This window comes from Fukomys damarensis, unplaced genomic scaffold (assembly GCF_012274545.1).
Source record: "Fukomys damarensis isolate Sample0158 unplaced genomic scaffold, DMR_v1.0_HiC HiC_scaffold_32, whole genome shotgun sequence".
NCBI lineage: Eukaryota > Metazoa > Chordata > Mammalia > Rodentia > Bathyergidae > Fukomys > Fukomys damarensis.
Genome location: NW_022900944.1, coordinates 38,433,762 through 38,459,851, shown reverse-complemented (window position 1 = coordinate 38,459,851; position 26,090 = coordinate 38,433,762). Strand labels below are relative to the sequence as shown.

At 39.8% G+C, this 26,090-nt stretch overlaps 1 protein-coding gene across 4 annotated transcripts in view; it reads left to right on the top strand.

Annotated features, from left to right (window-relative positions):
* Positions 1-26,090, top strand: part of Cfdp1 (craniofacial development protein 1) — a 116,881-nt gene that overhangs the window by 433 nt on the left and 90,358 nt on the right. For 2 of the 4 annotated variants that reach the window (XM_010609500.3, XM_010609502.3), the window contains exons 2-6: positions 4,371-4,488; positions 6,417-6,630; positions 7,037-7,164; positions 17,465-17,584; positions 23,749-23,802. In XM_010609500.3, coding sequence (XP_010607802.1) covers positions 4,371-4,488; positions 6,417-6,630; positions 7,037-7,164; positions 17,465-17,584; positions 23,749-23,802 — 634 coding nt within the window. The remainder of the gene's footprint in view (positions 1-4,370; positions 4,489-6,416; positions 6,631-7,036; positions 7,165-17,464; positions 17,585-23,748; positions 23,803-26,090) is intronic. The other 2 variants (XM_010609503.3, XM_010609501.3) reach the window with 1 other exon arrangement.

The following is a 26,090-nucleotide window of genomic DNA, read 5'->3' as shown; positions in this document are numbered from 1 at the left end:
CGGAGCGCGGGAACTGGCCCTGGAACGCGGCTCGGTCTCCGGGACGCAGTCGGGCCCCCTGGAACCTGGGGGATTCTGGAGGTGATTTTCAGACTTCCAGGCCGTCGTCCCGTCCAAGACGGATGCATCCCCTTATGCCCTCAAGAGGGTATTGTTAATGAGAAAAGATTACAGGCTGCGCCCCAAAACTTTGGGTTTTTTTGATAGGCATCTCAAGCCAAAAGGTGCCAAGATAAATTTTATTACCCAAATCTGCCCTGTCGGAATTCTGCTCCTTTTCTGTACTTATCCATCTCATTCAGGGCATCCGTACTCACACTCGTGAAAAATAAGCACATCCCAGTTGTCCTTATTCCTTTATTTCATCCAGTCAGTAAGTTCCCTGTGTCTACGTTTGAAATTACTTTCTGACCACTTGCTCACCAGTCTCACTGCTGTTACTTTATTTCTAGTCACCATTACCCTTCTCTAGGATTTTCCATAGCTTCCTTTTTGGTTTCCCTTATTATTTCCTTATATTCCAACATTGGTCTTAGGCTGACAGCGAAAGTGATTAAATTTGAAAACTAGTTTTTATTTTAATCAAAGCTATAATGCATATCCTTAAATGCAGTCAAGCATTTCTAAAAGGAAAATTAGCAGTTCCCAGTGGCCCCTTGTTCCTAATCATCCTTCCCGGAGGAAAGTGCTTTCCAGTTTTTCAGTTTGCTATTTTTGTTGTCTTTTTTCTGAGACAGGGCTTTTTTGTGTAGTTCCGGCTGGCTTTGAACTCATTGTATGGCTCAGGCAGTTTTTAAACTTTTGGGGACCCACCTCCTTCACCCTTCTGAGTGCTGAGATTACTAGTGGGTGCCACTACCTCTGGCTTGTTGAGGATTTTTTACATGTTTGTTTATTAGAGATACTAGTCTGTAGTTCTTTAATTTTCTTTCTTTTGGTATCAGGGATCGAACTCGAGACCTTGAGCTTGCAAGGCAGGTGGCGGAACCACTTAGCTAATTCCCTGGCCCTCTTTTAATGTCCTTTTATGGTTTTGTATCAAATAAAGAATGGTGGCCTCATAAAATGAGGAAACATAACAGTTTTTTTTGTTTGTTTTTTTAGGCAGGGTCTATGTAGTTCAGGCTGGCTTTGAACCCACTATGTAGCCCAAGCTGGCCTCAAACTTGGCGATCCTCCTGCTTCAGCCTCCCAAGTACTCGGATTACAGACGTGTTCCACTATGTTCCGTTTCATACTGTTTCTTCCAGGGTTATTTCTCCTTTTATGTTTGCTTTCCGCTTTTATTATGTTAATGTTTTCCCTTAATTTTGCTTATGCTTTGTTATTGGATTCTTTTTTTTTTTTTTTTTTCTGGTACTGGGGATCGAATTCGGGTCCTTTTGCTTGCCAGGCAGGTGGCACCACTGAGCTAAATCCCCAGCCCTGGTTCATATTTTTAAGCATGGAACTTTAAGGGTGTTTGGAATAGTTTCTCTGGTGTGAAAAACTGTATTTGTACATAAGATCCTAGTGGTATAATTGACAGTGTGAAATAGGAAGAAAAGGGCTAAAGTTGTAGGGGAAGGGGGAAGGGTAGGGGAAAGGAAATAAGGGAAAAGAAAAAAAAATGAGAAAATGGAAATAAAGTATTTGTAAATAGGGAAGGGAGGAGGGGGTGAAGGGAGGGAAGGGAGGAGGGGGTGAAGGGAGGGAAGGGTAAGGGAAAAAAAATGAGAACCAAGACCTGTCATGTAAAGGTACAAGATCCCAATAATGAATGTAACTGTACTATATACCTAAAATGTACCAATAAACTCAGTGAGAAAAAAAAAGAAAATGTTTGGAAGCCGAGTCTCTGGACACTAGCATCTGTAGGGATATTATTCTGCTTCTTACTGCCCTTTTTTCCCCTCATAGTATCTCCATGATCTTTATTTTTTTGTTTGTGTAATTAATAATTGAGCATCTTTTTTACAAGTTTAAGATCCAGAGCCAGGCACATCCTCTTTGAACTGTCAGCGGCATTTTCTCCCTTTCCCTTGTGTGTGTATATGTTACTGAGAAACCCAGGGCTTTCATATTGAGCTGCAATCCCAACATATTTTATTTTTGTTCTGTTTTTAGTTTTTTGAGACGTCTCACTGTGTAGTTCAGTGACATTAGAAGGACAAACAAGAATAATGAAATTAGCCTAACCCTAACCTTACTATTTTACTAAAAAATATTTCACTGGAACACATCAAGCATTAGATCTAATTTCCATTTACAGAAAATTCAAGGAACAAAGATAACTAAAATACCACCACCCTGAGGAGTAATCAGACCGATTTAGAAGACAGTGCGAGACATACTGCCTGACCGCCTCAGTAAATGAGTGCCACTGTAGAGAAGGGAGCGCTAGGTGGAGACAGCCTTAAGGGATGGAACAAGCAGTATGTACTAGACAGTGCACATCTAACTCACATGTCACACTAGCATATCCTCACTGTGATATGGACAAACAAGCTATGAACCATTCTTGGGTTCAGTGGGAAAATCTGAAACAGTCTGTATTTTAGATAAGATGACAATTTACGGAAATCACCAGGTAGAAATTGTTTGGTTTTTTTCTTTTTTTTGCTATCAGAATTGAACTCAGGACCTTGAGCTTGCGAGGCAGGCGGCGGAACCACTGAGCTAAGTTCCTGGCCCATTATTTTCCGAATTTTGACATGCCTGGTCCCCTATCTTTTTTTTAATCTCTGCTAGCATTTTTTCAGTTTTCAGATTTTTTTGTGGGTTCCCCCCCAAATTAAAAAAAAAAAAATCTTTTTGAGAACATTAATTAGAAAAGTTTTTTTCTTAAGTTTTTAGGTTTCTTTTCTCCCCTGCTTCCTGCCCTAATTCATTTTCTTCAGAGTTCCTTTCTAAGTCTTACCTTTGATGTTGGAGGCTTTCTTGTGTTTGGTGGCCCTTGCTTCATTTTAAGTACATTATGCAGAAGTTTCTGGCTTCTCGGCACTCGCTGTGTAACATCCTGCCCCACTTTTGGGTGCTGCCAACAAGAAGGATGTCACCAGATACTTCCCTTCAACTTTGGCCCAAAACTGTGAACCAAAATATCTTCTTTATTACCTTAAAAAAAAAGAAAAACTTGTAGATACAGCAATATCAAAACAGTACTATTTGTAATGGCCCCAGAGTGGAAACATCTTCAGTGCCCATCAGCAGTCGAATGTAAAAATAAATTATGGTAGAGATGTATAATGCAACACTGTTCAGGAAGGAAAATGATAAGTTGTAACTACTTGCTGCAATATAGGTGTCTCTCACAAGCATACTTTTGAGTATAAGAAGCTAGACACAAAAGTGCATAGTATGTAGGCTTCTGTTTGGTTAATGTTCAAGGCAGTGGTCATCTGTGGTGTAAAAAGTCATACAGAGGTTACCTGTGGAGGGGGGATGGTGGCAAGTGCCTGGAAAGGGAGTGTAGGCACCTTCTGGGATGCTGGTCATATTTTGTCCCTCAAACTGGGTCTAGAATTACTGTGTGTCACTTAACTAAAGCTGTGCGTTCTGTTTGTGTGATTTTTGGTATGAACACATCAAATAAAAGTTGAATCTCTTATTATGTAGGGTTGGTTTTTTACTGCTACCCACAGAATTTGGACATGCTGGGTATTCAGGCAGCCTCTTTGGGGGAACCCCTGAGTACCAGTGTCTGAGGGTCGGACATAGATGTGTTTGCTCTTTCTGCCATATTTAACTGGAAGTCTTCATTTTCTTTCTAAATCCTATTTATGGACAAGGCTAGGTATCTGTTTTGCAATACTGAGGATTTAACCCAAGCCCTTGCACCTGCTAGGACTGATATACATCCCCAGCCACTTTTTATTTTATTTTGAGACAAGGTCTTATTGCCCAGGCTGGCCTCAAATTTGTTACTGCCCTGTTTCAGCCTCCCAAGTAACTGGAATTATAGGTGTACACTACCATGTCTTAGGGACGGCCAAAATTATCTTTGGATTACTTTTGAAAGATACCCAAGATGAGACAGAAACATCATTTCTTCTTTGAGAAGTACACTAGTAGAGTTGGAATTTCCATTAATTTATTCAGTCATTCAGCAGATATTTACACATCAAGACAAGCAAGTCCATGTCCTCCTGGAGCGTGCATCTCAAATTGCAAGCATTATTATAAACAGGATGAGTTATAAGGGGGAAATAACTGCTATGAAAGACTAGGAGAGGAGAACATAGCATTGTTTGGGGGCAGGGAAGACTTCCCTAAGTAAATGGTTTTTTGGTTAGGGGAAGAATAAAGGAAAATATTCAACTTTTATCTTAGTGATAAATTTTGCTTGATGTGAAAATCTTTATTCTTATCTGTCTATTATGTGATTTCAGGTGGAGAGTATAGTGAAGATGATGTAAATGAATTAGTGAAGGAAGATGAAGTGGATGGTGAAGAACAGACACAGAAAACCAAAGGGAAAAAAAGAAAGGCTCAGAGCATTCCTGCCAGGTGATGCTGCCCTCAAGGCCCTTAGTAGTCAAGGGCTATTGTCACAACCTCCCCCAATACCTTCCCCTTTTTTTTGAGACAGACTTTTAGTTGCCTAGGCTGAGATTGAACTTGTGATCTTCCTGCTTCAGTCTCCCAGTGTTGAGATAACAAGTGTCCACCTCCACGCCTGACCTCAAGACTTTCTTAAATTTTTTGAGTCAAGGTCTTACTAAGTCACTTAGTTGCCAGGCTGGGATCAAACTTGTGATCCTCCTGCCTCAGCCTATAAGTGCTCAAATTACAGATGTGTGCCATTATGCCTAGCTTTATGGTAGTTTCTTTATTTAAAAAAAGGTGACCATTTGAAAAAGTAAAAGTTAAGAGTGAGGGAGAAACTGGCTCTGCGAAGTGAGTTTGGGCCAAGTACAAGAGAACAAAGCAAGATAAAAGTATACCCTGGAGGATACATGGTGAACTATCATGAGAAAAGCCAAAATAGCTGCTAGATTTCTTATTGACAGGATTTCCATTCCTTTTCTCTTTGAGGGAAACATTTAGTGATATTTTAGAATCAAATTCTTGGTCTCTGCAGCTTAAAAAATGTTTAGGTTTTGATTTTTTAAATTAATAGGTAAGCTTCATTAGTTTGGTTAAAACAAAAATATTAGTACTAAAAAGGAGCTGATGCTTTACTTGAAGAACTATGTTACCAGAGATATTCTGGGAATGTACAACATGTGTGCATATGTTTCCTATCCTCTTTATGGTTCTTTTTCTATCCTCTTTATTAAAAAAAAAATGCTGGCCCTCTTTATATACTGTTTTTCATTTTTCTTGTTTCCCATCTTGGAAGTGGTACCATGACAATACATTTAGACATATACCTCATTGTTTTCAGTCACTGCATTGTAGTATGGTATACGGATAGGCTTTATCTTATTTAAACATGTCCATACTGGGGAACATTTAGATTGTACCCAGTCTTTTTTCAGCAAATAAGCTGCAATGAATATTCTTTGTACAAGTCTTAATTACATAGACAAGAATATCTCTAGATCAAATTTGAGATGTAGAATTGTGTGAGCTAAGATTATGTGCAGTTAGGTTTTTTAGAATAACAAAAACTAGGAAAATTCTGATAGGGTATTCAGGCTGATTTTGAACTCACGATATACCCCAGGCTAGTCTTGAACTCCTGGCGATCCTCCTGCCTCAGCCTTCCAAGTGCTGGGATGACAGGCATGTGCCACCACACCTGGCAAGAAGGCATCTTCTAAGAAGTCATTTACCTTGCTAGTGTTTGTCTTTTTAGAGATTGGAGCAAATAGCAGATTGTAGTTTATGAAAAGGAAAAAGAATTTTAGATATTGGATGATTCACTGAAAGTCAAAATAGTATAAAAGGTGATTACTCTTAGAAGTCCTGGGCCTAGTTCTTTTGTCCACCACTTACTCTGTGTTCACTTTTCATTTCTTTAGAAAGTGGGATGAAACATTGATATATTTTTTTCTATGACAACTTCTTTAAGAAATAATGCACATAAATTTGAGTTTTTCACAGCAAAATTTGCAGCTTTAAAAGGTCAAAATAATCAGTGTATTTATGTCCTTAGAACACTAAGCAGAGTAATCCTGTGAGTGATAATATTTATTTTAGTGAAACTAGCTGGTCATGACTTAGAACACTGGTTTTTGATTCTAAATATTGGGGGAAATACTAATCATAAGATCCCAGTTCTACTTGAAACTAAAAAAAGCCTAGTTCTTTTTTTCTTCCACAAAATCTGTACCTCAGTTGTTCTCTTCATTATGTTTATTACCATAGTGGTTCCAGATTAAATATTTTTTTTTAAATTTAAGTGAGTTATTCTTGGAATTGAGGAAGGGGTAACATCATTTGCTTTGTCTGTCTTTTCTTTCCTTTTCTTGGTGACTGTTGGTGATCAGGAAGAGAAAACAGAGCGGCCTCTTGTTAGGAGAGGAAGAGGAGGACGTCAAGGCAGAATCTGGAGGAAGCAGCAGTGAGGAAGATGAGGTAGAAGAGCAGGAGAAGGGCACTGGGTCAGAGGATGCCCGGAAAAAGAAGGAGGATGAACTCTGGGCCAGCTTCCTCAATGACGTGGGGCCAAAATCAAAAGTGCCCACAACTACACAGGCGAAGGTAAGGGTAGAGATTAATGACATAAATACCTTCCAGAAATACTCTGCTTTCCTCACATAGTTTTTTCATCTAATTACTAAGATTTGAATCTTACAGGAAAAAGACTAAAGGCCTTTTGATAGTACCTTCTTTACTAAGTGAAATGTGAAGCATTCCTTACGTTAGGGAAATAAGCCTTTCTAATCAAATTTCCAGTAGGGTCTTTAACTGGTTTGAAATGAAGCATGTAAGGGCTGGGGATTGAGCTCCGTGGTTCCATCACCTGCCTCGCAAGCACAAGGACCCATGTGCGATCCCTCGTACCAAAATAACCAAAAAAACATTTAAGAATAGCTATAAACAGCATGTTTAGATGGTGCTTTTTTAGTTTGGTAAAACTGACTACATTTTTTGCTTTTTTTCGTAGATGGGAGAACAGGCTGAAGAGACAAGTTCAAGTAAATTATTGGTCAAAGCAGAAGAGCTAGAGAAATCTAAAGAAGCAGAAAAGGTTAAAATCACCAAGGTGTTTGATTTTGCTGGTGAAGAAGTGAGGTAAGAAAACCTGTATAAACATTGGCATTAGTTCTTTTAAAAATGAACCAGGTGTGGTGGCACAGCAGTAATCCCAGTTACTCAGGAGGCTGAGGCATGAGGATCACACATGTGAGGTCAGCCTGGGCAACTTGGTGAGACTTTGTCTCAAATTAAAAAGTAAAAACCACTGCAAGATGTAACTTAGTGGTAGAACGCCAATGCCTAGCATGCATGAAGTCATGGATTCAATTCCCAGAATTTCAAAAAAGAAAAGCAAGAGTGTCTTTCTTTTTTTTTTCTTTCTTTCTTTTTCTTTTTGAGACAGGGTCTCGCTTTGCAATGCAGGCTGACCTGGAACTCACTATGTAGCCCAAGGTGTCCTTGAATTCACGGGGATGCTCCTGCCTCAGCTTTCTGAGTGCTGGACCACAGGTGTGTACCGCCACGCCCAGCTCAGGCTCTGTTTCTATAAAAGAGTGATTATAGACCAGCGGTCATCTTCAAAAGCTCCTTTTGCAGAGCCTGCCATGTTATTAGGTGACATTCTCTTTGGCCAAGCCTGTTTTGGGTGCTTTATTTTCTGAGGGGAAAAAATACTATCATCCTCTTTTCACAGTGATGAAACTGAGGCTTGGGAAGGGCAACCTCTTGGCTTAGTCGCTAGGTAAGAATGTGATTGATTTGCCCCCTCCTGAAATGGTTCATCAGTATTAGCCTCTGTGCCAGGGCCTCTTACAGAGTGTCTTTCTAATAAGTCATTATTCCTTTTTTTAACTGTCCTTGACTATAAAATAGGAGCACTAATGAGACTCCTAAAATCAGGTAAAAAGAATTGAAAAGGCTAGGAGAGAAATTTGATTCTGGTGTTATTTCTTTACCTTAATATCATAGTTTAAATTGTTTTATGAGATTGGAAAAGAGTAGAGGCTTAGTATTTTGACCCAATTAGTTTAGTCTACTGGCTGTGTTAAGTAAAAGCAGTATGCCTGGCCAGGCATGGTGGCACATGCCTATCATCCCAGCACTGAGGAGGCTGAGGCAAGAGGATTGCCATGGGTCTGAGGCCAGCCTGGGCTACAGTGACTTGAAGCTTGGCTTGAACTATGTAGCGAGACCCTGTCTCAAAAAAACAAAACAAAAGAAAATGGTATGCATGAAATTTTCTCTCTTAGTAATTTATTATTTGAAAATAGCATATCATATGTGTTTGTTACTAGGACTTGAACCCCAGGACCTTCACATTGAGCTATATCCCCAATCATTGATTGATTGATTGATTCGTTCAGTCATTCATTTTTGTTTTGTTTTATTTTGTTTTGTTTTGAGACAGGGTCTCACTATATAGTTGAGAGTGACCTGGAACTCACTGTGTAGCCCAGGCTGGTCTCGAACTCACAGTAATCCTCCTGCCTCAGCTTCCTGAGTGCTGGGATTACAGGTGTGCGCCACCATTCCCTGACTAGTTTTTGTTTTTGAGATAGGGTCTTGCTATGTAGTTAGGGATGTCCTTGAACTCGTGGTCATTCTCCTGCTCAGCATCCTGAGTGCTGGGATTATAGGAATGTGGCACCATGTCCGGCTCAGTTTTCTTTTTTTCAGAAATAGCACTATGGATTGTAGGTGTAGCTCAATGGCAGAGAGCTTGACTATCATGCTTGAGGCCCTAGGTTTGATACCCAGCACAGCAAACAGACAAAAACCCTCATTATAAAGAAACCCATTGTGCTAGATACTCTGGTATACACTCTGGTATTGAGGTAGGCAGGAGGACTGCAAGTTGGAGGACAGTTGGGGAAATTTAGAGAGACTTTGTCTCAAACTAGAAAGGCTGGATCTGGGTATGATGGTGCATGCTTGTAATCCCAGCTCTCTGGGAGGCTGAGACAGGAGGATTACAAGTTTAAGGGAGACCTTATCTCAAAATTTAAAAAAGATAAAAATACTAAGGATATAGCTCAGTATGAAGGTCCTGTGTTCAATCCCTGTCCACCCTCACACCCCGAATATAAGAATGAATTTGATCACAAATTTAATAATTTCTTGTAACAACAGTTATTTACGAGTGTTCTCTACTCTGTGTAGGCCACTGCTACAGTTATTAGGACATCTTTCTTAGATAATTCTGCCTGATACATGGGAAATAATCCAAGCCAAGGCAGACTTCAGTGTGTGTCTTACAGTAGTGGGAATTGAACCCAGGGCCTGGCAATGCAAGACAAATGCTCTGCCACTCAGCTGCATCTCCAGGCCTTTCTGTTTTGAGAGTGGGTCTCACTAAATTCCTAGTCTGGCCTTGAGCTCATGGACCTCTTGCCTCAACCTCCCAAATAGCTAGAATTACAAGTTTGTAACATCGTATCTGGCCAAAAATGTTTAAACCTGCATTTCTAATGGCACATTAATACATTTTATTATTTTTAGAAGATTTCCAAACCATTGAAGTTTTGCTGTTAGTATACTGCTACGCTGTACTGGACAACTCTAGCTTCCAGTGTGATTTTTAGAGTCAGAATACATTATTCATCCACCTTATCATTCATTATTTAGTGGATCCCCAAGATGATTAAGACTATGGGAAAAGGTTCCTTACAATGAAGATTTCTTTTTTGTTTCTGTATAGCATTGGCGATTGAACCCAGGCTTGATGCTGGCTAAGTAAGCGCTCACCACTGAGTTACACTCCCCAGATCTACAGCAGAGAATTCTAACAAATACTGCCTCTTGTGGTCTAATTTACCACCAGTACAGGGCCCTCTGACGGATGAGAAGCATTACGAGGTAGTGGTGAGGCATTACAAGGATCTTGTCTGACATGGTGAATCTGAAATTAAACATGAGAAAACAACTTAACTCAGGGCTGTTCTGTGTTATAAATGGTGTAGACTCTTCAAAGATTAAATGCAGGGCCGGGCGTGGTGGTACATGGCTGTAATCCCACTCCGAAGGCAGAGGCAGGATTGCTGCAAGTTCAAGGCCAGCCTGGGCTACATAGTGAGTTCAGGGCCAACCTGAACTACAAAATGAGACCCTGACTCAAAAAAGAAAACAAAAGAAAAAAAAGAATTAAATGTAGCATTTAATCTTGGATTGGACCTTGGATTATGTAAGAAAAACAATTAAAAAGGACATCATTGGAATAACTAGGGAGAAATGTGAATAAAATGTAATAAAGTGCTGTTCAAAGTGTGGGCTACAAACTATCTTTTTGAAAAAAATGTGAAAAAAAAAATACCACCTGTTACTGGTCCAAGATAAGTATAGAAACTAAGTACTTACAAACTTGTGTACCAGTTTGACAATGTCACCATATTCAAGATGTCATCAGGATCACTGCATTAAATACAGTATAGACAATTTCAGTTAGTATCAAATTTTCACAGTGAGTCATGTGATATAAACTGTTAGTCATCTGCATTAAGACTACATTTCAGAGCCTGGGGTCATGACACATGCCTGTAATCTCAGCACTCAGGAGGCTGAGGTAGGAGGATCACCACAAGTTTAAGGCCAATCTGGGCTACGTAGCAAGTTCAAGGCAAGTCTGGACTATGTAGTGAGACTGTCTCAGAAAAAAAAATTACAGTATATTTTAGGGTTATTTTGTCAGCTAAAGTGCCAATGTTGTTTTGTTTAAGATGTTATTTTTACAATTAGTTTTGTTAATCAAATGAGATTTTTTTTTAATACTTTTGTGAGTGTGTGTGTGTGTGTGTGTGTGTGTATGTGTGTATCTTTTTTTTTTTACTGGGAATTGAACTCAGGGCCTCATGCTTGCCAGGCAGGCACTGTGCCACTGTACTACATCCCCAATCTTATACAGTATTTACAATATAATAATTTAATAAGTAGTCAGGCATGGTGGCACATTTCTATAATCCCAGCACTTGGGGAAGCTGAGGTAGGAGGACCAGTGTGAGTTCAAGGGAAGCCTGGACTACATAACAACACCCTTTCTCAACCCCCCCAAAAGCAAAAAAGTGAGTTAAAGTAAAAGATTGTTTGTTTTCTTTGTAGTACTGGAGATTGAGCCCAGGGTGTTGTGCATGTTATGCTAGTGGTGCTCTACAAGTGAACTACATTTCCTCACTGGATGTTTCTGTAAAGAAAACACATATTTTCTGAATGTAGCCACAGTGGTACCCACATACTAGTAACAAATAATTCCAAAAACTGAAGACTGATGTTAGACTGGTTTGACTTCATATAGTTTGGTTTTTGATCATGCGGTGCTAAAACTACAGTGTGTTCCTTACAGAGATATTTTGGCAAGTGAAGCAATGGATCCATCAAACTTCAGTGGTATTTAAGTATAGAACAAAAAGAGATTTTGTTTTAATCCTGGCACTCAGTAGGCTGAGGCAGGAGGATTGCGACGAGTCAGAGGCCAGCCTGGACTAAAATAGTGAGTTCAAAGCCAGCCTAAATTATAGAGTAAGACCCTGTCTCAAAAAACAAAACAAGAAAAAAAAAAAAAAAACAAGAACATAAAGGGGCTGGGGATTTAGCTCAGTGGTGCTGTGCCTACCTCCCACCTACAAGGTTCTGTGTTTGATCCCCAGTACCAAGGGAAAAAAAAAACTTAAAGAAATAAGTTCAGAAACAGGAATTTAGCTCCCTGTTGCTTCCGCCTGCCTTAGAAATGCAAAGACCTGAGTTTGATCCCTAGTACCAAAAAGGGAAAGAAATAAGTTCAAAATCAAAAGTATTTTTGGTGGGGGCAGTACTGGGGACTGTATCCAGGTCCTTCACTTGCTTGGCAAGCACTCTACTACTGAGCTTTATCCCCAGCTCCAAGAAACTTCTTTGAAAGAAGCAGATACAGATTCCTATACTGTATTTTATTTTATTTATTTTTGGTACCAGGGATCGAACTTGGGACCTTGCGCTTGTGAGGCAGGTGCCTGCACCACTGAGCTAAATCCCTGGCCCCCTATACTGTATTTTAACAGTAGTATATTTGTGGCCTTCTGAGAAATGAAGTTGATAAAAGTTACATTCTTTTGAAAAAGAGGCCCATGTATGTATGTATGTGAGAAAGGGTCTGGCTGTGTAGTTTAGGCTGGCCTTGAACTCACTGTGTAGTCCAGGCTGGCCTCAAACTTGGTGGTGGTCCTCCTGCATGCTGGTATTATGTCCTCCTGCCTCAGCCTCCTGAGTGCTGATATTACAGACGTGCATCACCATGCCTAGCAGCAAGAGGCACTTTTGTTTACTAAAATTGGAGAGGGAATAAAAAGCCCCCAAATGAAAAACCCATTCCCTAGATATTAGTAAAAGATTGTATCAATGATGGTGTTTACTTAGAAACATCAATGAATTTGTGGCATAGAAGGTGGTTCAAGTTCAATTTTATCATCATCGTCATCATCATTATTCTTATTATTGTGCTTGTTTCTTTTTTTCTTTATTTTTTTTTTTTTTGGTACTGGGGATTGAACTTGGGTCCTTGTGCTTGCAAGGCAGGCAGCAGAACCACTGAGCTAAATCCCAGGCCCTTGTTTGTTTCTTTTTTTGAGACAGGATCTTGCTGTGTAATGCAGGCTTACCCCTTCAATTCACTATGCAGCTCGAGCTGGCCTCAAACTTTTTTTTTTTTTTGGTACTGGAGATCGAACTCGGGATCTTCCACTTGCAAGGCAGATGGCGGAACCACTGAGCTAAATCCCCAGACCCTGGCTTCAAACTTACAACCATCTTCCTGTCTTAGTCTCCTGAGTGCTAGAATTACACGCATGTGCCATCACACTAGGTTCACATGCAACTTTACTGTGACACCACAGCTTGAAGTATTCAGGATCTGGCTTATGATCCTGATGGCTTACAATAAAGTTAGTATTTTTTCAGTGTAACTTGGAGAAAGCCAGATACTGCTTTTGTCATATCTGTGATTTAAACATTCAGATGATACAGAATATTCTGTATAATAAAATTAGGATCACAAATACTAGAAGAAGGAGAAGAAGAGGAAGGAGAAAACTAGGATTACACTGTCAACAGATGTAGTTTGGAGTTTGTTAGAAGAGTGTGTTCCAGTGGGGCAGATCTAAGACAAGACAAACATTTTGAATTAAGAGATTGTACTAGACCGCTGCCTGCCTCACAAGCACAAGGACCCAAGTTTGATCCCCGGTACCAGAAAAAAAAAAAAAGTTGTACTAGAACATAAGTTAAACCCTGCTTCTATTATCAAAAAAATCTGCTACCAAAGGAAAACAAAACCAGAAAATATAAAGATACTGTACTTAATATAGTTGTAAAACTGTGAATTATGTAAATTCACACCATACATTCACCTTTTAAATTATTCTCTTTATATGTGATAAGCAGAAAGCTGATGATAAATGTCACTATGGAACCAAGGTTGGCCTCAAATTTGGGCAGTCACCCCGCATCAGCCTCCCAAGTACTGGGATTATAGGTGTGTGGCAACATGCCTGGCCCTAAATAAAATATTTTTAAAAGTGCTGGGGTTATAACAGTACAAAGGCCCAGACTTCAGTCCCCAGTACTGGAAAAAAGAACTTTGAAAATACAACAGGACCAGCTTTGTTTTGTGCAAAAGTAAAAATAATCCCAAATTTAATGAAATTGCTTTAAATGCTGAGTGTGGAAGTACATGCCTATATTCCCAGCTACTTGAGAAGCTGAGGTGGGAGATCAGTTTGCCTTCATGTCAGAGACTGACCTGGACAACATGGTGAGATTTCCATACCAGAAAATAGCAAGAAAAGGTACTAATAAAAACTAAAAATTGGGCAAGGCAGACTGAGGCAGGGGGATTACTGTGATTTCAAGGCTAGTCTGAACTTCATAGGGAGACACTGTCTTAAAAAACAACAAAAGCTGGGGATTTAGCTCATTGGTACTACCACCTGCCTCGCAAGCGCAAGGTCCTGAGTTCAATCCCTGATACAAAAAACAAAAAACAATAAAAACCAACTTGTATTCTCAGGGCCCAGAGTTCGATCCTCTGTACCCAAAACAACAAACAAACAAAATTTATGCTTCTATTCACATATCTCTGTAACAGATTTGGTGGTAGTACTGGGGATTGAACCTAAAAGCATTGTACCACTGAGCTACATCCTTAGCCCTTTTTAAATTTTTGAGGCAGGGCCTTCCTAAAGTATTCAGGCTGGACTTACACCTATGATCCTCCTGTCTCAGCTTCCTAGAGTGTTGAAAGTGCAGGCTTGTACCACCCGGCCTGGCTAAATACATTAATAATTGTATTATGTCACAGGTTTCTTTTTCTTTTCTTTTTTTTCCTGCAACCTGCTGAGGTCTCTTTTCATTTTTGAAAGCAAATGGATGGAAATTGGAAATTTAAAATAGTGGATTGGTATTCTACCATTGGCCAGAAGAGGGCAGCCCCATGCCTATGTCAAAAAGAAAGCAAAGAAAAGTGAACACTCATAAATTCTGTACTCTCACATGTGTATTGTATTTATATTTCAAAATCAGTACGTTTATTATTTTAAAAGTCATGCATTACAGAAATACATAATAGAGCATGTGGAAGATCTCTTTAACTTCCTGCCTGTCCCTAAAGAGAACAAAAACAGTAGTTGACGTGTTAGCAGAGTTTTTTCCCTTAATTTATACTGTACTGGAATTAGGTGTTATAAAGAATTCTCTTGGGGGACCTTGAGTGATAAAATTTTAATTGACACCTATATACAGATTTGGCATGTGGATTTGAACATTTTTTAATCTCATGATATTCTGCTTTTTCTCTCTTTGTATCAAGTTAAGGACATTACTGCATCTTTAAAATTTGTGAGAAAGCAAGTGATGACTGGGAAGAATTTGCGAAGCGTAAGCATAAGGTAGTGTTAGCACAAGTCAGTCTTCTTTAAATATGTTTCACTTGTTAAACTTTGGATTTTTGCCATTTTATGTTTCCCTGCGTGAACAGTCTATAGTATAATAACGCAGGTAATGAGGGGAAATAGTATTTTTTATCCTTCCTGTCATATAACCAGCTGTGCCAGATTAGCTTAGACTTTGCTACCTGATTCATCATTTGGAAAAGGCTAGTCATGGAAAGTTTCTCCCCAAGTAAAGAATTTCAGGAAGTACTGAGTAAGTAAAAATGATGTTAAAATGGAATTTCTGCTGAGAACACTTAAATTAATGTTAATAATAGGCTTTTCCCTGTCAGGGGTGCTTCTTACAGGAAGTGGTCTGTAACATAACTATTCTCCTGTTAGAAGATATTTCGACAGCCACATCTCTTATAGCTTGTTAGAAGTGGAACTCTTCAGAAGACCAAGACAGGAGGATTCCAAATTTGGGCAACTTTGCAAGAACTTGTCATAAAAGACCAGAAAGGCTGGGTAGCTCAGTGTTGGGCTCCCTGGAGTTCAATCTTCAGTGCTGGTGGGGGTGGGAGGCATACTGTCAGTGCTGATTCATTGGCTAATACTACTGTCAGTTATCAGAGTCCCTGGGGAATGTACCCTTTATATAATTTGTTTCCTAACCAGTATGGATAAGACTTTAGCTCTAAGAAACCAAGGAACATATTCCCACAGGTTGTATTTTTTCCTTGTCCTCTCTGTGGCCCTTGCTAGGTAGCATGTGTCACCATGGTTCTCCTGACATTCTCTGGCCTGCCGGACTGTGAGCTCCTTATGGGCAGAGGCCATATCATATATCTTTATAAGTTTAACATCTAACATGGTGCCAGGATCTGTGTGGCTATTTCAGAAAATGTTTACTTATGTGGCCACTACCAAAGCCTCATCAGTGCTTTGTAAAACGAATAACAGTGAAACCAAACATGGCACAGTACTAAGTACAGAAGTGAGATGACTCTTAAAAAGAGTCTTTCCGCGACCAGAAGGTGAATAAACAGATAATCGAATTTTCTCAGAGGTAGAATTTATAGGATTTACCTGTCATTATTCTTTTTTTTTTTTTGGTACTAGGGATCGAACTCAGGACCTTGCAATTGCCAGACAGGTGTGTCACCCCTGAGGTACATCCCTAGCCCTCAAGGTGCATTCTGCCATTTCAAATTTATCCATTTTCAAGAGATTTTGTTTTGTCATTGGGTGGTTTTATGTGCAGAACAGAAAGGAGCCTCCTGTAGCGTATTTCTAATGTTTATAACATTGCTTTTCTTTTTTTAAATAATTCTTTTGTTTTTTTCTTCCCAATATTCTGTCTCCACACTTCACTTCACTGGACCTTTGAGTCTGATGCCTGATGTACATGTGATGTACAGTGTGAGGGCCTTTTTCAGACTGAGACTCAGCGGTGACGGCTGGAATGTGCCTCTTTGTCTTAATTGCTTTCTGACAAAACACTCAGCACCTCAGCTTAAAGAAACAGAGGTTTATTTTGGCTCACATTTTTTTTTAAGACGGTCTCTCTGTGTAATTCAGACTGGCCTTGAACTCACTATGTAGTCTAGGTTGGCCCTGAACTTATGGTGATCCTCCTTCCTTGTCCTCCCAAGTGCTACAATTACCAGCATGTACCACCTTACCAACTTTGGCTCACATTTGAGAAGTTTCAGTCCTTCCATGGGCTGCTGGCTCCAGGCAGAAGCATCATGGTGGCAGGGCCTGGGCTTAGGCAAGCTGTTCACTCCATAGCAGAGAGAGTGAAGGGAGGAGCCTGGAAAAGAGATGCACCCTTCTGAGTTAACCCCACAGTGACCTGCCTCTTCTGATCAGACCCCACCTCCTGAAAGCAAGGCAGCTGTAGTTCGTCCATAATCCAGTCTCTTTCCAAACACCTGAGACTGGGGGCCATTTTAGATTTAAACCTTAATATTCATCTTGATAAATGTAATAGAGAGGTTTCAGGGAAATAAAATTCATATACAGTGTTGTATTATTTATTTTATTCGGGGAAATTGTCTAGAATTGTTATAGTGAACTTTACACTAGATTTTAGCCAAAAGGCCAAGAAGCAATGTTACAGTAAACTTTAATCATACAAAGTTCAGCATCCATAGTTTTTTTTTTTTAATTAAGTTTATTGGTACTTTTTAAGTATATAGTACAGTTACCTTCATCATTGGGCTCTTATACCTTTACATGAAGTTTCTTGGTTTTTTTTTTTTCCTCATTCCCCTCTCCTCCCTTATCCCCTCCACCCTTCCCTATTTACAGAGACTTTGTTTCCAATTTTTCCTTTTCTCATATCTTTTCTTTTCCTTTCTTTCCCCATCTTTCCTGCATCCATAGTTTATTAAAAGCCCAGTGGTGGATATGTTCCTAGTTGTCATCTTTTTCCTTTTTCTTAAATTTGTTTCTCTCTCCATATTGTTTTTGTAAATTTGGTGTGTCTTTGCTTGGAACAGGGTAACTAAGGAAGTAGATGCTACATCTAAAGAAGCCAAGTCCTTCTTCAAGCAAAATGAGAAAGAAAAACCACAGGCTAATGTCCCTTCATCTGTGCCGTCACTCTCTGCTGGGTCAGGGTGAGTAGTACTTAAGTCTCAGTCCCAGGGGTAGTTGGCATGCTGAAATAGCCGTTTTCAGTGTGAGGACCTGCTTTATCTGCAGCTATGACTTTTTTCGTGAGAAGAAATTATGCTGCTGCTGTCTGCCTTTGCTGAAATACTTGCCAAGATAGAAGATGCAAAGGAAAGTGAGGCATAAGTTTATTGTTGAAAGAAGCCCAGATTTAGTGTTGACTACAGAGCTGAACATGTAAATTTTACATCATCCATAATCCTTTTTGATTGACAGTAGTAGTAGTGCAGAATTTTCACTGAATATTTGGACTGAGTACTAGTTCCCATCCCCCATAACTTTGTAGGAACATAAAAAGGTCAAACTGAGGACAGTGTTGCATTTGTCTAGTCACAGCTAGTGGTGTATCTGTCTAGTCCCTGCCTGAGGCAGGGGGATGTTTGAGTCCAGAGGTTTGAGGTTAACCTGGGAAAAATAACAAGACCCTATCTCAAAGAAGAAAAGTCAAAGATGGTTTATGAATAGTTCTTTTAACGTATTGTCAGGAACTTGTTTTCTCTTTTGGTATTTTCCATATTACTAGTTATTTATACCTGCAGACTAGAATTCTTTTTAACCTATATGTAAGAAGTAAAGCATCACAGTGAATAAGAAAAGCTTAAGGTTGCCATCCGTCCATGAAAGAGTGAACATAGTCCACATCCCATGCGGATCCCTGACCATGCAGCTGACTCCTACAGGGCAGGCTCTGTGTTGTTAACACCCCTGGTGTTTGGGGTAGAACAAGTCTGCTAAACTGGCCTCTCTGACCCTTTAGTTAGAAATTGTTCCCCCATTGAGTAGTTTCTGAGCTTCTCCTGGGGCAAGCTTGTCTCACCTTTGTAGCCTTGGCTCTGAAAGCACTGTTACAGTGGCTTGCTCTCAGATGCACTTACCCACCAGCAGATCCTGAGGCAGAGGTTTGAGCATAAGTTCTTTGTGTGAGAGGTGATTCCAGGAGGCCCCGGAAGGGAGGCAGCTACTGAAGAGTTCTCAGGTGGGTTACTGTGTCCTGCTGGGGAACTCAGGAGACTGTAAAGGACAAGCAAGGGGCGAGGAGGCTGCAGTGTTTACCTCAGCTCTGGCAAGACTTTGGCTCAGCTGTTTCCACACATTCCCTGCTCTCTGTCCTTGGGCTGGGAGCTGCAGGTGCTTGAATCAATTGCCATGATTAATGTAGGAGACAGGATGGCACTGGATCCTCCATATCTGCTACATCATTCGTATCTGCTGTGTACTCTTGATCTGCCTGCCTAGAGTATTTCTCCCCTTTGGAGTGCCCAGGTAGCTAGAGCGACATAGTAGTTACACAGACACCTCCGCAAGAGCAAGGGCTTTGGCTGCTTGTACCACAGTGGAAGTGATGTGGAAGCAGACGAAGGTAGCTGTAGAGAATGAGAACTTCATGGAATATGAACAAAATTCTCCAGACCTGGCCATGTCGATACTCTAGGCCAGTACTCTTGCAAACTATAGTTTACACTCATTAGCTAAAATATTAGTACATTATATGTAGTAAGAGTAAATACTATTTTATAGGAAATTTTTAGTTACTTACATACTTAACTGGGTGACAGATATTTTTTAGTAAGGGTTGAGGAAAACTGTGCATCTACAGTCTGAAGCCACATGTGTTTATTCTTATTTGAAAGAGGTTCTTTTTAGACCAGTAACTTTCAGATTTTCTGGATTGCCACCATTGTATTGAATACATTCTACATTATGCCCTGTTACAACCACAAAAGTAAGTTTGTAAGCTGGATGTTGTAGTGCGCACCTGTACTTCTAGCAGTCTAGGAGGCTGAGGCAGGAGGATTGTAAGTTTGAGCCCAGGCTGGGCAACTTAATGAGTCCTCATCTCAAAAAAAAAAGGGGGCTTGAAATGTGGCTTAGTACGAAGGCGTTAGGTTGTCCCTAAGATTGGGGAGGGTTGGGGTCTGCAGCGGGACACAGTAGCATAGGCCTGCAATCCCAGCTGTTCAGGTGGCTCAGGTACAATGCTTGAAGTGAGGCTAACCTGAGCAACTTCGTGAAACCTTGTCTGAAAATGCAATTTAAAAAAAAAAAAAAAAAAAAAAAAGAGCCAGGTGTGGTGGTGCAGACCAGTAATCCTGAACACCATGAGAGACTGAGGCTGGAGGATTGAAAGTTTAAGCCCAACCTGGGCAATTTAGGGAGACCCTGTCTAGAAATATAAAAAAGGCTAGGAATGTAACTCAGTGTGAAGCCCTGAGCTTAGTCCTTGGTGCCACGTACACACGTGAAATTGTATTTTTTCAGTGCTAAGAATTGAACCTAGAGTCTTGTACATTTTAGGCAAGTGCTCTGCCACTGAGCTACAATTTTTTTTTTTTTTTTTTTGGTACCAGGGATTGAACTCTGGGCCTTGCACTTCTGAGGCAGGCGGCAGAACCACTGAGCTAAATCCCTGGCTCCTTTATCCTTTTTGAGAGAAGGTCTTTCTCTGTTGCCTAGGCTCACCTCAAATTCCTGGGCTCACATGATGGGACTACAGGTGTGCACCCCTGTGGTGAAATGATATTTACTCTTACTACATGTAATTCACTCTGATTTTCTATTTTCTATTTTTGCATGATTTGTGTCATTTAAAAAATGTTATGAAAGAAAATGTTATGACCTGCTAAATTGATGTTGCAGTCTACAGTACCTGAATTTGATACATATTTCTCTAGATTACATACAAAGTCAGCCTTGAGGAGGTTTGATGTGGGTTGCTAGATTTGTCACAGTTTATGTAGTATTATTAAACATGTATTTGGCTGGTGCATGGTGGCCTGTGCATTGTGGCACATGCCATAACGCAGGAAGATCATAAGTTTCAACCCAGCCTGGGCAACTTGAGACATTGTCTCAATATTTAAAAAAAAGAAAAAAAAATTTTTTTAAAAAAAAAAGCTAGGTAAGAACCAGGCATGGGTGCATACATATAATCCCAGCGCTGGGGAAGCTGAGGCAGGAGGATTATCATGAGTTCGAGGCCAGCCAGGGCTACATACTGAGTTCAACATCATTCCGAAGTACATAGTGAGACCCTTGTCTCGAAAACAAACAAAAAATAAAGGGCTGGGGAAGCAGCTCTGGGCTCAACCCCTAGTATTACCAAAAAATTCTCCTTGCATTTATTAGAAGTGTTGTTATAGAAGTGCCCTCTGGATATAAGTACCAGATAGAAATACAGGCAGAGAAATTCTGCCTTAGGATTCTAGCACAGTTAATTTCAACTAGTACAGCTTCCCTGGCTATTTCTTCTTAAAATAATCTTTACTGATGTTGAGAAGATACTGTTACTATAATTATGAAAATAAGGGAGGGAGAAGTGGTAGCTTAACAGCGTCATCTTGTGCAAGTCACTGAGTCCGTTACCCAGAAATCCATCTCTCTGCTTTCTCTACCCATGCCCACCTTTCTAGCATAAGGAACTGATGTCAGATAACACTTGTGTTAGGGAGACCCAACAGGAAACAAATGACATCCTTAAATTGCGAATCTTTGAAGAGAGTTAATAACTGACAGGGATAATGGAAAACCACTAGGACAGGGGTAGTGTCACTGGAGCTAGTAATGAATTTCAACTGCCACCCATAGGGCTGAAGGGGTAGGGAGTGGGAGGCAGTTGATGGCAGTGGAAAACAGGGCCAGCCTACAGGAGTTGAGATCTTCAATTGAGCCCTGAACGCTTCTAGGGGAAAGGCAAGGGAATAAGTGCCCAGATCTCCTTTTCTTTCCTCCCTCCAGTCTCTTGTCAGGGCATTTCATTGCCTCTGAAGCTTGTTAAAGTAAAAAATATTCTAACACTTGTTAAAACAGTCAGGAAGATTTTATTCAGGACTATTGTGATAGATGTCAAGATTATCTGTAGGGCAGAAAGTGCGAGCTCAATTCTGAATATAGCAAAGACAGCTGGGGACTTATAGCAAAAACGGGGGGTTGGATGGAAAATTACTAAGAAGCAACGTCAAGGGTAGGGGGATTCTTGTTAAAGATAGGCTAAGGTGATTGCTTATCAATGTAGGAATGCTGTCTAAACTAAATGCTAAAACTGGACTGTGGGCACCCAGCAAGGATGGCTCAGTGTCAAGGCTTAGTTAGAATAGGACTGAGAAGAGTCTACTGAAGTTTGGTGAAGGAGTCTTCCTTACTTGGGGCATACTGGGCAGCACAGAGAATAGAGGGATCTGGAGGAGCCTACCAGGAGCTAATCTTGGGGGCCATTCTACTGAAATGTTTTTCAGTTGATTAATGAACTGCTGGCTCCTTTATAAAGAGGATAAAATGAAATTTGACCAAAATCAATTTCTTTGAAAGGTGTAATGGAACATAACAGATTAGAAGGCTGTGTCTGCCAAGTGCCTAAGAAAAAATCCCTTAGAGTTGTATGTGAAAATGGGAACACATTTAATTATGACACAGCATGCTTTGAGCTTCTGCTAAATCTAAAGTGGCCTTCAACATTGACCTGCTCATGTTTTAGGGAATGCATCTTAAAAAGCTTTTGCAGTTACAGTTGTCCTTGGAAAAGACAGGGCCAGGATAAGCGGCTGCTCAGGGGTGTCCAGTGGACTCGTATTAGTGCAAACGTTAGAGTCTGCTGCAGGCTCCACGCACAGGGTATGGAAAGTCTTCAAGGAACAAATCTATAGTACTCCAATGCATTAAAAGAAAATTATCTTAATGTAGTAAAATACTTTTCTTTCCACTTTGAGAGCTGCTTCAGTTTATAGAAATTGTGCAGCTGAAACTTTGTTTACTTTCATTTTCTCTAAACAAATTTAAGCAATACAGAAAAACCAGAGCAGCAAAGTAAAACATCCTGTCCTCCGTCTTTTGCTGACAAATAAGAGCAGATTCAGCGGAGCAAATGTTTGTAACTGAAAATGCATTTCCTCCTCATGTTTAAAATAGCACACTGCTTAGGCTATAAAAAGCCTAAGTTTATGCATTAAGAATGGAGTAAACCCTCTTTTATTTAGAAGCTGGAATCAGACTACAAGAAGTACTCTGTCTGCATTTGGTAGTAGAAAGCACAGTGCTTATTTAGTGCATTTGAGTTCCCATGGTTTTATTCCAAGATCCAGAGCCACCTCTACCCCCACATCCCCAATCTTTATTACCAGTACTGCATTTGCTGGTAGCTGGCTGGCCAGGATTTAATTCTAGGTTTGTTATTTACTTATTCCATCAAAATTTATAATCCTAGATGTAGACATTGATTTAATTGAGGGCCTGCTATTTAGCTGTCTCTTTGTAGATTGGAAGCAACCTAAAGCAATAAAGCATAAGATTAAATGACATTTATCCACATGGTTTTGTCTTGTCTTCTTGGTCTTTTGTCTTGTTGCTGAGCCTCAGCCCGCTTCGTTGCTGATATAAATCTTTTAAGCAGTGTCTGTCCCAATGTTATTAGAAATAGAATTTTCTGGATGTGGTGGCATACACCTGTTGTAGTCCCAGCACTCCGAGACTGAGGCAGGGGGAATCACAGGTTTGAGACCAGCCTGGACAATATAGTGACACTGTCTCAAAAGTAAAAAAGGAGGGAGAATCTGGGGATCTGGGGTTGTAGCTCAGTAAGAAAGCCCTGGTTCAGTCCCCAGGAGAGGAGAGGGAGAGAAATAAAGTGCTACTCCCTCTCCCTCTCCTTCTCACTCTCTTTAAAAAAAAAATTTTATATTACACTGAATTTTATTGGTACATTTTAGGTATATGCAGTATACCTAAAATATATGTTCATAATATATATAAAATATATTTTCATAATATTATCTTGGTTTTTATTTTTTTCCCCATTCCCCTACCCTCCCTTCAACCCTTCCACCTCCCTATTTATGAAAGACTATTTCCATTTTTTCCTTTTCTCATATTTATTCCTTCCCTCCTTCCTTCTCTTTGATAAAGAGCAATTAAGCACTTCATGTAAAGTAATAAAGTCAGATGTAGCCACAGTATTAGGAGGAAGTGTTCCTAATGTTTGATAAGAATCTATTATCAGGAGCCTGATTTATGTTGATTTTTTTAAGGTACTTTTACTTTTAAAGGATTGCTATCACATTGTGAAGAGCATTTTGCATTTCAGAGCTTAATCTCTCTATTTCACATGTTTTTACTAAAGGGAAGAAAGGCCCCCAAATTATTCACAACAAAAATATCAAGAACAACAAAAAAGGTGAGCTATCTGAGAAATCTGACTTCTCCTCCTGTTGTGTTGACATTTGGTGAGTAGCTGATCCATGAGCAGGTGCCTGTATGCCTGGTGAAGTCACATGATGTTGAAGGCTTAGTAGTAATTATTGTAGTAATTAAGATAATTAGAGGAATGTAGATATCCCAGTAAATCTGGCCTGTGATGTTTTGTGGAATCTGGAAGTGATTTTCTTTTTTTTCAGCTTTAATTGAGTTTATTGGTACATTTTAGGGATACAGTACAGTTACATTCATTGTTGGGATCTTGTACCTCTACATGACAAGTCTTGGTTCTCATTTTTTCCCCTTGTCCCTGCCCTCCCTTCACCCCCTCCTCCCCGTCTACAACCACTTTATTTCCATCTCACATTTTTTTCTTTTCCCTTTTTACCCTTCCCCTGCCTGTCCCACCTTCCCTACACCTTTAGCTCCTTTCTTCCCATTTCTCAATGTCAGTAATCTTATTAGGATCTTCTGTATTATTGCAGATTATTCACACCAGAGAAACTATTCGGTATTTACACATGTGTGCCTTATTTATTTCATTTAGGAGTATAGCTTCAATATGTATCCATTTTCCTATGAATGAATCTGTTTTCTCATTCTTTATGGCTGAGTAATATTCCATTTTATAGAAAAACCACATCTTCTTTATCCAGTTTCCAACGGATGGGCAAATGGGCTGTTTCCAGATTTTAGCTATTACAAACTGTGCCGCTATAAACATGGGTGCGCGTACTTCTCTGTGATATGATTCTTTTAGTTCTTTTGGAAAGATACCCAGCAGAGCTATGGCTGGGTCAAATGGAATCCCCAGTCCAAGCTCTTTGAGGTATCTCCATATTGATTTCCATAGTGGTTGCACCAGTCTGCACTCCCACCAATGATGGAGAAGGGTTCCTTTCTCCCCACAACCCTGCCAACATTTGTTATTGTGTGATTTCTTGATAGCAGCTGTTCTTTGTGGCGTGAGGTGGAATCTCAGTGTTGTTTTCATCTGCATCTCTAGAATGATCAGTGATGTGGAACATTTTTTCATATAGTTACTTGCTGCTTTTACTTCTTTGTCTGAGAAATGTCTGTTCATTTCGGATGCCCATTTTTGAATTGGGTCTTTATATTTGGGGGGGCTGATTGTTTTGAGTTCTTTATATATTCTTGATAATAGTCCTTTGTCTGAGGAACAGCTTATGAAAATTTTTTCCCACATTATAGGTTGTCTCTTAGTTCTGCTGATGGTTTCTTTTGAAGTACAGAAGCTTTTTAATAAGATGAGATCCCAGTTATTGATTCTATCTGCTAGTTCCTGTGCTACTGAGGATTTGTTCATAAAGTCTTTTCTTGCCAATGTCTTCTAGAGTTCTGCCTAACTTACCTTCCAGCAAGTTTAATGTTTCTGTTTTAATATTTAGATCTTTAATCCATTTGGATTTTAATTTAGTGCGTAGTGAAAGATAAGGGTCTAGTTTTAATCTGTGGCAGGTTGAAATCCAATTATTCCAACACCGTTTATTAAAGAGGCTATCTTTCCTCCACTGAGGATGGTTAGCTCCTTTGTCAAAGATGAGGTAGCTGAGTACATCTCAGTTTGTTTTTGTGTCTTCCATTCTGTTCCACTGATCCTCAGGCCTGTTTCTTTGCCAGTACCATGCTGTTTTTATCACAGTGGCTTTGTAGTATAGTTTCAAATTGGGAATTGTTATACCCGGTGCCATGTGTCTGTTGCCTAAGATGGCTTTTGCTATTCTAGGTCTCTTATGGTTCCAAATGGATTTTTGGATTCTTTTTTCTAGTTCTGTAATATATAGTGTTGGAATTTCAATTGGCATTGCATTGAATGTATATAGCAGTTTTGGTAGTATGGCCATTTTCACTATGTTGATTCTTCCTACCCAGGAGCAGGGGATATCTTTCCATTTTTTTATATCCTCTTCAATTTCTTTTTTCAGAGTGCTGTAGTTTTCAGTATAGAGATCTTTTGCTTCTTTTGTTAGATTGATTCCTAGATACTTCATTTTTTTGGATGCTATTGTAAAAGGAATTTTTTCCCTTATTTCTCTCTCCGTGAGTCTGTTATTTGTGTATAAGAAGGCTATTGATTTTTGGGTGTTCACCTTGTATCCAGATACTCTACTGAATCTGCCAATTAAGTCTAGAAGTCTTTTGATGGAGTTTTTTGGGTCTTCGATGTAGAGTATCATATCATCAGCAAATAATGACAGTTTAACTTCTTCCTTTCCTATCTTTATTGCTTTAATTTCTTTCTCTTGT